Consider the following 12,622-nt stretch of genomic DNA (forward strand, 5'->3'; position numbering starts at 1 on the left):
CTAACCATAACATAACTTTAACCTTTGGTTTGTTCAGTGAATTTATGAGATTTTTTTTATGCAAAGTAAGATCTTATTACCATACATAACTATAGCATCACTTTAACCTTTGGCTTCTTCATTGAATTTCTAGAGTTTTTTACGGTATAATATTTTATTACCATATGTAAGTCCAAACCCCTGCTGCACACAGCCTTTGGCCTTTCGTGGCATGGGTCTGGCGGCAGGGCCTAGCCTGTAGAGAGGCCCTACGCCCAAAACCCCATGGGCAGCTAACCACCCATCTTACATGAGTTTAAAAGGAGTCTGGAAGAGTAGCTGGGTTAAGACTGGGACCCCTGGAATGATTTCCTATAGGCATTGGCCAGAATAACGTAATACAAAACCTCAAAGGGATCCCTTCTCCCTGCGTCCCTGCATTGCGAGTCTAAAACTACCCACATCCCCAACTTGCAGAGTACCTGTCGCCCCAAATGTATCATCTAAAGCGCTACACCACCGTACTCATGTGGTGAAGAATAATCATACAAACTTTGTGTCCCTTCCACTTTGAGTTTAGAACCTAGAAAGGAATAACCATGCGTCTCACAAGGAGTCTGTCCTGCCAGCTAACAATTTACCAATATTGCTGCTCTCGCCCCTCTCTCTTGACCTCATGTTTAACTTAGGCCCCCCACCATGACATTGTGTACTGTCCACATACAATCAGGTACATTTGTTCTGCAAGGACCAAAAGCTCATGTGTCTGGGCTAGAGCCTCCCTCGTGCAGATGTTCAGCAGACTCTTGGCTACCTTGTCTCGGCTCCGCATCAGGCTTCTATTTCTCTGCCTCCTGTCTCTCTGACGACCAGCTACTCGCCAACCCAAGCCTCCTTTGGGGAGGTTGAAGTATAGCGTTTTCCCATCCATCACCACTCAGAGCTTCGCCGGGAACAGCGTCATATACTTAATGTCTTTCGCCCGGAGTGCATATATACCTGCTTCAAAGCTTCTCCTCTGTTGCTGTACAGTGAAGTCTGCGAGGAACCTGATGACCGTGTTCTCAAAGTGCAGGTCCCCATGGGTGCGAGCTGCCCGTAGGATGGCGTCTCGTTCTCTGTAGTTGAAGATTTTAGCAATTATTGTTCACAGGCACGATTTCAGCCCGGTGTTCTGGGCGCCCTCTCAACAGTAAAGAAATTAGAGTCTCTTGGGGCAGAGTGTTTTGAAGATCAAGTATTCTAGGAAAGGGTACACACTCGGACCCTCTGCCCCCTCTGGTCCCCACTACATGGACGTTGTTTAGTCTGGCTGTACCCTCCTGATCCTCCCTTCAGGCCATCAAGGCAACATTTTGTTGCGTGAAGGTCTAGACTTGTTTCTCCAGCCACTTCGTATTGGAGTTCAGGCCACTGATTTGTGACACAGCTTCTGTCACTTTATCTGAGATGTTCCAGAAATCTGCTTGAAGGAGATTCACATCCACAGTGACTGCATCAAATTTGGTCTCAATGGTACTTTTGAGTTCCATGATCGTGGCCATAATCTCCCACAGAGAGGATTCTTGCCCAGCAGCATCCGCAGCAGCACCCTTAGTCATCCCACTCCTGGCCACCATGAGGACTGTATATTTATCTAGTTTGTTGGATTGAACTGGCCCGGAGCCCTGGCCCTTAAACCATGTCTGTGGGGCCTCTGATCAAGTCCATATGGCTGCCACCTCTCCCTCATGGTCACTCATGGCCCCTTCACGTGGGGGGTCTCTATGAGGAGACCTGTCTCACCCGGTACACTCCTGGGTCAGCGCTCTGCCCCTTGCTCAAACTTAGCTTCCTGTTACCATCCTAGTGAGTTCGGCCTGGACTGTTCCCATGAGGCACAGGGTCAAGACTGATTTGCACATGGCTTGGCCCAAACTGTGGTGGCATAGTGGGCAAAAGAATGATGGATTTAACCTAGATCTCTTGACTGGGGGAGAATGTTTGAATCATTCAGCATTCCGTCCATCAATGGTTGCAGTTACACCATCCTAGTGGTCTGAACAACACAGGCCTCCCCAACTCTCAGGGGTAATGGAGTTCCTGGGCCCACAGGGGCTGTAGGACCCACTGTCCGGTCACCAAGCCCAACAGAAAGGAGGCGGGCCCTCCTCACGGCCACCCCTTGGGGGGGGGGGAGATGTAGTGTTGAGTTGAGATGGGCCTACCGCCCGTTATCGCTGCAGGCTCAATCCAATTTCAGGGAGGAGGCCCCTGCCGCATGGGCATCCCTCCCAGTGGCCTCGCCCGATCCCAGGTGTGGACATCTTATGGATATAAGCAGGGCGGGTTATGCCGGCAGCAGCGACCCCACTTTAGCTCCCGTGCCCATCGTGGGTAGCGAGCAGATTGTCTCTAGCACTGCACCAACGCCTGATTCTCACTGCGGTCCACAGCCCATCCGTGAAGCCCCACGAGCACTGCATCGGTCTCGTCACTCATCCCTGCCACCTGCTGCCAGTGAGGCTCACAGAGAGGCCGGCTCGCTCCCGGACACAGTTCCCGTCTCTCAGTTGCTCCTCCCGGATAGCCTCTGTCAGCAACATGGTGTCGCCTCGGGCAGCAGGGCCCCGGGCTCCCATCGTCTGTCTATGGGCTCACCGCCAGTCATGAAGCCCGTCTCGTGTGGTGAGGTCCAGGGGAGTTTCCCGTGTCCCCCGGACAGAAGTGCAGGTCGGAATGCTAACGTATATCAGGGGAGTTTCACTGACGGCCTCCGCAGTCTCTTGGTGTGCGGCCATCTTCATCTGCGGTTAGCTATGACCCTCTGGCTTTCGATACTTATGCGAAAATTGCGCAGCCAGAGCTACACACTTCAAACATCTAAGCAGCTGGTTTAGTAAATGAAAGACAATGCTTTCTTCAAGACCTCACATCTCTAAAAACAAATGCAAATTCATTAAGTTTTACCCTGGGCTCCGTAGTATGGTCAATTAACAATCCTTCTCTTGAGCCAGTGCTTACAGTCACAAAAACAAAGTTAATCCCTTCACTGCCTTATTGTGCAGAATAATTTCCAGAGAAACTTGCAAGGTTTCTTAATATCATGCAGTGTGACACCTATACCTCCCACATTCTATTTCTCAGGCACAGAACAGAGAGCAGAATGACCAATTATACACCTTGCAATACTGGATTCATTTTTTACATTCTGCCTTAGTCTCTCTGGACATCCACGAGATCTGGAAATTACTACTGTTGTTTACAAACTTTAAAGCAATATCAAACAAAGCCACATAACAAATTTCCTTACATAAAGATAAACCTGCCTTTAGAAAAAGACGCCATGTTTGGATAGTCATCAACTCATATAAACAAGCACACCCACAAACAAAATGCCTTGCAAATATAGCCTATAAATTATCAACAAAAACCAATACATTTGTGAAGTACAAGAACCTGTAGACTTCGCAATCATGGATTAGAAAACATTTCTTCACGTATTATGCATCTTCGGAGCCCTTTAGAGTGCAGGAAATGGTTGTATGGCCCTTTAAACCAATTTAATATTCACAGTTGTTACCCAGCAATAACATTCTGCTTAAAGGGTGAACATTCACAAGTCGTGACTAGATTTATAAAATGTATGAATATCACAGAGACACTAGTACAACATAAGGGCAAATGATATCATATACATTTTCTTGTTCGCGTGATTACATAACATTTATCTTATGTGTTGATGGGTCCAGGAAGGTCATTGTTGTATATCATTTTATACAGCTTGCTGTATAATCAAATTCATTGGATATGTGGTGTCATTGTTGTGATTTGAAGTGAATTGACAGCTTTTAGCTTCTCTGCACACCCTGTGATTAACAGCATTGTTATCTTCTGTATTGATAGGTGCAGGGAGCTGCTGTTTTAGTGTCTTAATGGAAGTAATTGTCAAGGGCTATGCTTGCCGCGCGATGATGCATGGCTGATCCTGGAAAGAAAAATGCAGATAATGTATGCAGTGGCACAAAGCTTCTTGACTGTTGGAGCCATTTGCCACCAAGCAAGCACTTTAAACAAGGAATCTACATTAACCACCCCTTTCAAACATTGTGCCATGTACAAAAATTGCCCTCTTGTACACCATTTGTGGTTGAAATGATGGGGCTGCAAAAGAATACATAAATGAGCTTCTGAGACCACACATTTCCCTCCTCTATCATTAATGATTCTGTATCAGAAGATGGAACATACACAGGCTTGTAAACTAAGGGACTATATCTACCCTCGGAAGGGTAGTTCATGTCATAGGCCTCACATGCTCTTATGCCTCCTTAGGTCATCAAATACAGACTTCTATGAGTATAAACCTCAGAGGAATTTACGCCAAGACTTAGCCTAGATCCATTCAATAAATGTCAGGGTGAGAATTCAGACTGGGACCGCATGCCCACTTTCTCTTTTAACAAGGCCATCTAGGCAGGACTTTTACCAGACATATCCTATAGAGATCACTCAGATCCAAATGCACAACATCTATGTCGCAAAACAGTGGAAAATGTGAGCGCGCCTGGCATGCCTCTACGCCAATTCCCTCTTCCCACTCACCTTTGCACATCTTTCCCTGAAATGTAATTGTAGCTCAAAAAACGTTTTTTTTAAAAAAAAAAAATTGCTAAAGCAAAAAACTTAGTTTGTGGGAGAAATCCTTTTCCAAAAGTAAGTTTACTTTCTTTTCCACAAGTTCCCTTTTTGCCGAATTTGTATTAACTTTTTAAAGGTTATGAACGAACTGAATTTCTCAAAGTTGACAAACTCTATAATAAAAGCTTCCCGAAGTTGATGAAGGTCAACCTCACCAACGTCGCTAGCCCCCAACTTGCAAATTATTGGGGGTACTTAATGTTATGCAAAAAGTTCAAAATCAATATTAAACTTGGAGAAATATCTGATCCATCGTGCTTTGAAAAATGTTTTTAGCCTGTCCCTTGAATGGACAGTAGATGAAAAACAAGTTTTAAATGAAATATTAAAATAATATGTTCCATAAGATGAAACAAAGAAAGTTATTGGTCAGAAGAGAAAATGCACCAGTGTTAAAGTGACATTACCTGTGCATCAGCAAAAACACATATGTTGGCAGTTGGTTGTTCACTAAATGCATCATTGCCATCTGTTAATATAGTGCCATAGAGAAACGCAAGATCTTCACTGTCTGGATGGTGCAGTTTAACCTACAAGATAAGTATACAGGCACATCACAAAATAATAATGGATAACAGTGTGCAAAAATACGAATTAGAACAGTATTACACGTTGAGCTGCAAATCTGACATAACAGAATAATTCAGAAATGTAGGTCACATGTAACTATTAAGCCAGTGTTAAATACGTTAAAGCTCTTATGGATAGATGTTCTTATGCATTTTCTTGCCGCAAACCCTGCGCTTAAGTAAAACACAGGGTTTGTGACAAGAAAATGTGGTTTCTGAAAGTACTAAACGCATTTAGGAATTCAGTAATATGTTACCAAATCACTAATGGGTATAGGAAATCATAGAAAATTGCTATTTGGAAGAGGCGTGTTTAGGTCATCCCTTCCAAATAGCGATTCCTTATGATATGTATTAATGCTTTGCAACCGAAATGCGGTTTTACCAGCAACTCATAACCGAGTTGCAAATGGGAAAGGGTCCCTAGGGGACTCCTCTTCTTTTGTGAAGAACGCTCCTTTTCCCACAATGCAGAAAAGACCTAGGACCACTGCCTGTCCTTAAAAAGTATTTTTGGAGCCAGTCACAAAGGGGAAGGGGTCCCCTGGGGACCCCTTCTCATTTGCGACTCCATAACCACCCTATTGAAGAGGACGGTAATTTGCGAGTGTTTTGCGACTGCAATTGCGGTCGCAAAACATTCATACTTGGCTCTGCGGTCGCTATTAGGAAGGGAACGCCCCTTCCTAATAGCGTAATACGTATTTAGCAAGTCGCAATTAATTTGCGACTTGCTAAATAGGCTTTGTACATGGCCCACAGTTATTTTGCATGCGCAAACTGGTCGCAAAACAGTTTGCGCATGCAAAATCACGTTGTGCATCTGACCCTAAGTGATTTGCCCAGAATCACAGGATGTGGAGTCGACCCGAGGCTGGAACCTTGGTTTCCCAGCTCCAAAGTCGGCAGTCTAGCTGTGAGACCACATCCTCTGCCCATTTTAAAGCGCTGCAGTAAAAACGTCAGGGATCAAATGATGTGGGGCCTCATTTCTGTGGTTGCGGGGCAGTCAGGGGTTAATGAGCTCTATTTGTGACACCTGAAGTCATTTTCCACTCTTGTCCTGGACCACCAATACTACTAAATCCACACTGAATCCCCAAGTACTCCCCTATAACACTGGACTCTCAATGGTATTGAGGCACAGCATGGCAAGGCATGGTCAAGGAGGTGATGAGGGTTAGATCCACAGAACACAGTTATATCACTCAATAAGGATCCCCTTCTGGAGGCACTTTATTTAGTAAAAAAGAAAGCACTTAACACAACATGATGAACAAAGAAAATCGGAACGCTCTCGCTCATTCCTAGCCTAAGGTAAAACAGCAAACTCCGCTATAATACATGTTCAGTGCTATATTTTATATTATCAATACAGCCGAAGGTCATCTTCCCACTTTGCAAGCACAGGGCTAAGACTAGCTAATCAGTGATGACTTACTTCAGTGGAGAGGACTTTAACAGGGTGGTTGTGCGCACGGGTTATCTTAGTCAGCACAAACCATTCCCTGGGGAATGGCAAACCAAACAGTAGCTGGTTTTAGAGACTCTTAAAGACACTTCTTCAAAGGGATTATGGTCCACCTTACTACTCTTTAAAGACAATAAAGTGTCTCCCTGTATCAATAGGAGTGATTTGTGGTTATTTAACTGTTACCAAGAGTTTTACAAAGTTTCAGTGGATACAACGAAGTGTTTTCTTTTATCCTGGTTAAATTAGTCTCAGACTCAGCAAATAATAGAAGATAAAACTCAGCAAATAATAGAAGGTAAAAGAAAACACGTCCTACACTCCTAATGCCTCTAGTGTGGGGGAGGATTTGCAAATTACAGATTAACAAGCAACGATTTATTAACACATTTGAGAAGATAGTCCCAAACACTGTGTGATTGGGATATTTATCGATTGCAGGAGAAAACGATCAAACAGATAAGGAGTTCATTTTGAATATTCAGATCTATATGGATTGCCTTTTACAAATTCATGCCTTGAGAAAGAGGTCTTTGCCTCGAAACGTGTTGGCTGGTGTGTACGACATTTTGTATGCGTTCAGTGTGCTGTGGCTGGTCAGACACAACAATCGAGGGCAAGAAAGCATATATATTGTGGCTTGCCAGAGTTTGTGGGCTGAGGTTGTGGACTCAACGGGAAAGGGATGTATATTCCACAGATATTACCGTGTGGGCTCTAAGCCAAAGCTCAAGGGGTAGGGTAGCAGCATGTAGGTTACAGAACAGATGTGAGAGCATCTGGCCTACAATCGAAAACTTCAGAAACAACAGTTGGTGTCTCTAGTCCCCTGGAAATGTGAGTTTCTCCCATAAACCAAATGTAGCCTCTGGAAACCTAGCAGGTGTATTTAATGCAATTCAGACGTGAACCCTGTTTCCTTTCAATTGTGTCTTATCTCCTGGCAGAGTCCTCTGTGGAGGACTGCACATGTGCCTTGACTATATAATTAATAAGGGAAAAGAGAGCTCTCAATTAGAAGATAGGAGATCAAGGAAAAGGAAAAATGTAAAGTTTAGGGGGCATATGTATCAAAGGATTTTGTATTCGCAAACGCTGCGAATTGCAAAAAAACAGCGTTTGCGAATACAAAATCGCAAAAGGAGATGTATGAGGCATTTCAGCCTCGCAGTCTTAAGGAATCGCTAAATTTTGCGATTTCTTAAGTTTGCGTAAGCATTTAAGAAATCGCAAATAGCGATTTCTTAAATGCAATGTAACACGCACCCAAGTTGTGCGATTTCTCCTTGAGAAATTGCAAATTACCACCAACTTAAAGTTGCTGGTAAGTTGCGATTTCTTTGAGATATGCACTTTTTTGCATATTTCAAAGTGCCATGTGGTGCACATACATGCCCTTAGGGCATGTATGTGCGCCATATGTGCACACATGCTGATTTCAGGGGTGCATCAGGGTGTCATCATGACACCCTTGCACCTTTGAAAATATTCTCAATTTGCGATTAGCAAATAGCGATTCGCAAATTGAGAAGGACTTCCCATTCATTGCTATGGGCCTCCTGGCCCATAGGAATGAATGGGAAGGTATTCCTTAATTGCGATTTCGCAATTTGCTAATCGCAATTAAGGAATTTTAAGAAATCGCAAAATTTGTGCGATTTTTGAAATACATCCCGTTTTGCAATTCTCAAATAGCGATTCTCAAAAAATCGCTATTTGAGAATTGCAAATGGAGATGATGATACATATTCCCCTTGGTGTTTCTTCTTCACTAACAATATGACTAGTCACACAGCTTAGAAGGAGATTTGCTTAAAGTCACTGCTGTTTTTCACTAATTTGAAATAAATGTCTGTGCTTCATGTAGACTGTGATGTCAGGCATGGAGTCTCCTCTCTGCACTGCTTTATACTGCACTAGGCATGATTTTCCGTTCAGCTCTGCTAACCTTTCCACAGTCCCTCCAAGGCCTCTGCCACCCACTGGCTCCCGTTTAGTGCTTCTTTATTTTGAGAACAGTCTTCAATCCTATCCTCAGTGAAGAGTTCAAAGTAGTTGTAGTGGAGAGCTTATGTGTCTTTGTGGCCTCAATGGAGATTGCAAGTGAGTGACTAAAGCCCATAACAGTGAGCTTCTCAGTCTTTCACATGTTTAATTCTATACACCGGTTTTCCACTGAAGGTAGAGAGCCAATTCAAGCAAACTCCACCAGGCCAAATGATAGTTTGGCGCAGTCAGAGAAATATCATTCATTTTTCCAGGGCCTGCAAACCTATGCCTCCATTTTCTAAGGTCCAGTGAAGACCAAAGACTCATCTGTTCCCCCCTCGCCTCCCCCCATGTGCCATGTGTGGCAGATTTGATTTTAACTTGGGGAGATGCACTTTTCTATTCTATAATCCTACTTATTGCAATCTCAGACACACTAAACTATTCAACAGCCCTCCCTTGTGGCTTTTCTCTCTTCAAGGGGTTGGACGAGGTATGGTCCCTGTTACACCTGCCAGCCTTAGGGTGGTCTTCACCCCCAAACATTTTGCCTGCGTACCTCATCTTTTTGCTGATTCTTTTTGTCAGTCTTAGAACTCTGAGCACTTTAACACTGCTGACCAGTGCTAAATTGCATGTGCTTCTCCCCTAAACATGGTAACATTGGTGTATACACAATTGGCACATTTAATTTACTTGTAAGTCCCTTGTAAAGGGGTATACCATATACCCAGGACCTGTAAATTAAATTCTACTGGCGGGTCTGCAGCACTGATGGTGCCACCCACACAAGTAGCCCTATAAACATGTCTCAGGCCTGCCACTGCAGAGCCTGTGTGTGCAGTTATACTGCCACTTCGACTTGGCTTTTAAAACACTTTGCCAAGCCTGGTACTCTCCTTTTAATACACATAAGTCACCCCTACGGTAGACCCTAGGTAGCCCATAGGGCAGGGTGCTGTATAAGTAGAAGGTAGGTCATGCACTTTTAAGTTTTGCATGTCCTGGTCGTGAAAAGCACCTTAATCCGTTTTTTAATCCTGTGAGTCCTACTCTTCTCATAGGATAACATTGGGAATTCCTTAATACACTTTTAAGCTGTAATTCCTGACTAGAAAGGAGTGATTGTGCCATGTTGTGTATCTTTGGAATGGTAATGATAAATCGTCTTTACGGATAATGTTGGATTTAACATTACTATTTTAGAAATGCCACTTTTAGAAACTGGGCATTTCTCTGCTTTTTCAGCTCTGTGTTCCTGCAGCCTGTCTCCAATACACGTCTGGAGTGAGTGACAGCTGCACTTTGTGCATTCCCTAAGGACAACCACAAACACAGGAAGGTTAGGTGTGTCTGAGAACTTATCTGCAGTCTAATGTAATTTCCTGGGCAGGAAGGGAGGGAGGGAGGGTCTGACACATCTGAATAGGCAGTGCCCTGTCCCCACATAAAGGGCTGATTATCCCCTACTGATAGTCTGGAGCCAGGGCTGGGAGGAAAGGATCTCTGTGCACTTCAAAGACCCTTCTTTGAAGTCACCCCCACTTCAAAGGCACAACTGGGTATAAGTACTGTGTCTCTGACCCCACTAAATCAGACACTTCTGAGCCTGGCACTCTGCTGGACTGCTGACGTTGAAGACTTGAATTTCTGCTATGCTGCCCTGCTGCCTGCTGACCCTCCTGAGTGAGAGCTGGACTCTGCCTTGCACCCCAATGTGTTCTCCAAGGGCTTGTTGGCTTGCCTCCTGTTGTTAAAAGTCAGGGAAATCAAAGTCATTACCCCTGCTCTTTACAAATTCTCATCTCGACTTCTGGCTATTGGATGTTTGTCGTTTTAGTCTTGATTTATTTATAAAATGACTGTCTACATTTCTAAGCCTGTGCAGAGTATTTTTGTGGCGTTTTCATTGTGTTACTGTGTGTGTGTGTTGCACAAATACTTTACACATTGTCTCTTTAGTTTAGCCTGACTGCTCTGTGCCAAGCTACCAGAGGGTGAGCACAGGTAAACCTTTAGAGTGTATCTAGCTTATGCAGACTAGAGAGGTGGTCACTACTTGGACAGGGTGCATACCTCTGCCAACTAGAGACCCCATTTCTAACAGTTCCAAAATTAACTTGACAGTGCTTACATTCACAACTGCATGCACATTTCTTCTTTCTGAACTACTGATAAATACCACGTCATTCCACTGTATTGCTGAGTCTTTTCGTGGAGAAGGACATTTCTGTTCGGTGGTCAGTTCTCATACAGAGAGCATAACTGCTTTAGTAGAATATCATGCATAGCCTCTGCTATAAAACACATGCATGTTTTACATTGAGTGCTTTCGAAGGCTAAACTGGTAAGGGTCTATCAAGCCAATGAGGGCTTTTACCAACTGGTAAAGCTAGCGGCAAAAAAATCAGCGGAGGGTGGAATCTTAAATTAAACTGGGAGAAACTGAACAATAAACTTTGGATGTTGGAGCAGAAGGTCATTATTGGCCCTAAGCTACTCCGTTGTCGTCAATGGAGCTGGCAGCATTTCAGTGTTATAATATGGTATACATACTCTTTGTCCACTAATGAGTCTGTCCCCATACCTTGCATTAGAGGAAGACAGAAAAAAGCAGTGAATTGACATTTAAGGCTCACTTTTAAGAGGTGAACAAAGGTTAACACCACTTGCAGAAGGTGTTAGCTACTGTTAATTGCAAGACCCACAAGTTACATCTGCCCAACAACTTGTGGATAATAAGGTATTGGTACCCAATCTCACCCAACACAGGCTGACCAATGAGGTAAATGTCCCTGTCTGTTTTGTGTCTCTGCTTCACACGATCACTGAAGCTACAATGCAGGCAAACCGCAGTAGTTAATGCCAGCACTTTAAGCATTCTGCTTGGCTTAGACATTCTCAACATTCCAAACAGGGTGCTAATATCACTGAACATTGATTTGAAGCCAGTGGGCTGTAGTGAGAGATCTAATAAGGCACTTTTCATCTTTCCTTTTTGGGAAATCCTTACAGCTGTTTCCCGTTTAATGAAAGCTCTAATATCTACCGTGTAATTTGACAGTAGTTACTGGGAATGATCGTTAAAGGAAGTTGTTGTACCTGGGCTTTTACTGCTTCAGTCACTGCAGTTGCAGCATCAACAAGATCCCTGGTCTTTGAAGAACAAATACCCAGTCCAAATCTCTCGCTACTGACGAAAGCATAAAAAGCGCCTCCATACCCAATGTCGACCGTCACCTTGCCATATAGAGGAAGATCAACTGTAACATCTAAAAAGAACATGCATTAGGTTAAATTGATTAAATGCATTCATTACCACATGCTATTGTGACTTTTTTAGGGAATTATGTAGTTTTGCATTAGAGTGGTGCACGCCCGATTGAAAAACCATGGAAAATTACACACAGGAAAATAAAAACTAAGGCCATAAGGCAGGTCTTTTCAGACTTTCACTAACATTTGAAGGTGCAAGTGGAGGATTCTATTATAGCATTACATTATTTGATCATTTATTCAATAGTCAGACCTGAACAGGAATTGTGACATATGTATACATATATTGTGACAAGACAATGATGTAAGACGTTATACAAATTACTCTTCCAATAAGATATCTGATGTGATTAAACCAGATAACACTTTCTAAAAAGAAAACGAAAAGGGCAGAAAAAAATATGCATAAAAATGAAAGGTAGGAAGTTGTTCACAATCATTGTCCTGTTACTTGTATGGAACCATTATTTATCACTCTTAGTCCTCTGGAGACTGTGCTTCCCATTACCCTATTAAAGCTACCATCACTAAATACTTTCTCCTCCAATCTTTCTTTAACAGCTTTGTCACTATCACTTCCTACAGCCACCTAACTTCCACGGATGCATTTCACATATCCTCTGACACTTCTGGCTTTCCCTGTCTTTCTCTACAGTTC

General features: G+C 43.4%; 1 protein-coding gene across 1 annotated transcript in view; it reads right to left on the reverse strand.

The window, feature by feature from the left end:
- L3HYPDH (trans-L-3-hydroxyproline dehydratase) overlaps positions 1-12,622 on the reverse strand; it is a 67,952-nt gene that overhangs the window by 40,132 nt on the left and 15,198 nt on the right. Inside the window, exons 2-3 of the mRNA XM_085626096.1 lie at positions 11,791-11,960; positions 5,067-5,189 (exon numbers count right to left, since the gene is read on the reverse strand). Coding sequence (XP_085482222.1) covers positions 5,067-5,189; positions 11,791-11,960 — 293 coding nt within the window. The remainder of the gene's footprint in view (positions 1-5,066; positions 5,190-11,790; positions 11,961-12,622) is intronic.

This window comes from Triturus cristatus, chromosome 9 (genome assembly GCF_964204655.1).
Source record: "Triturus cristatus chromosome 9, aTriCri1.1, whole genome shotgun sequence".
In the NCBI taxonomy this organism is placed as follows: domain Eukaryota; kingdom Metazoa; phylum Chordata; class Amphibia; order Caudata; family Salamandridae; genus Triturus; species Triturus cristatus.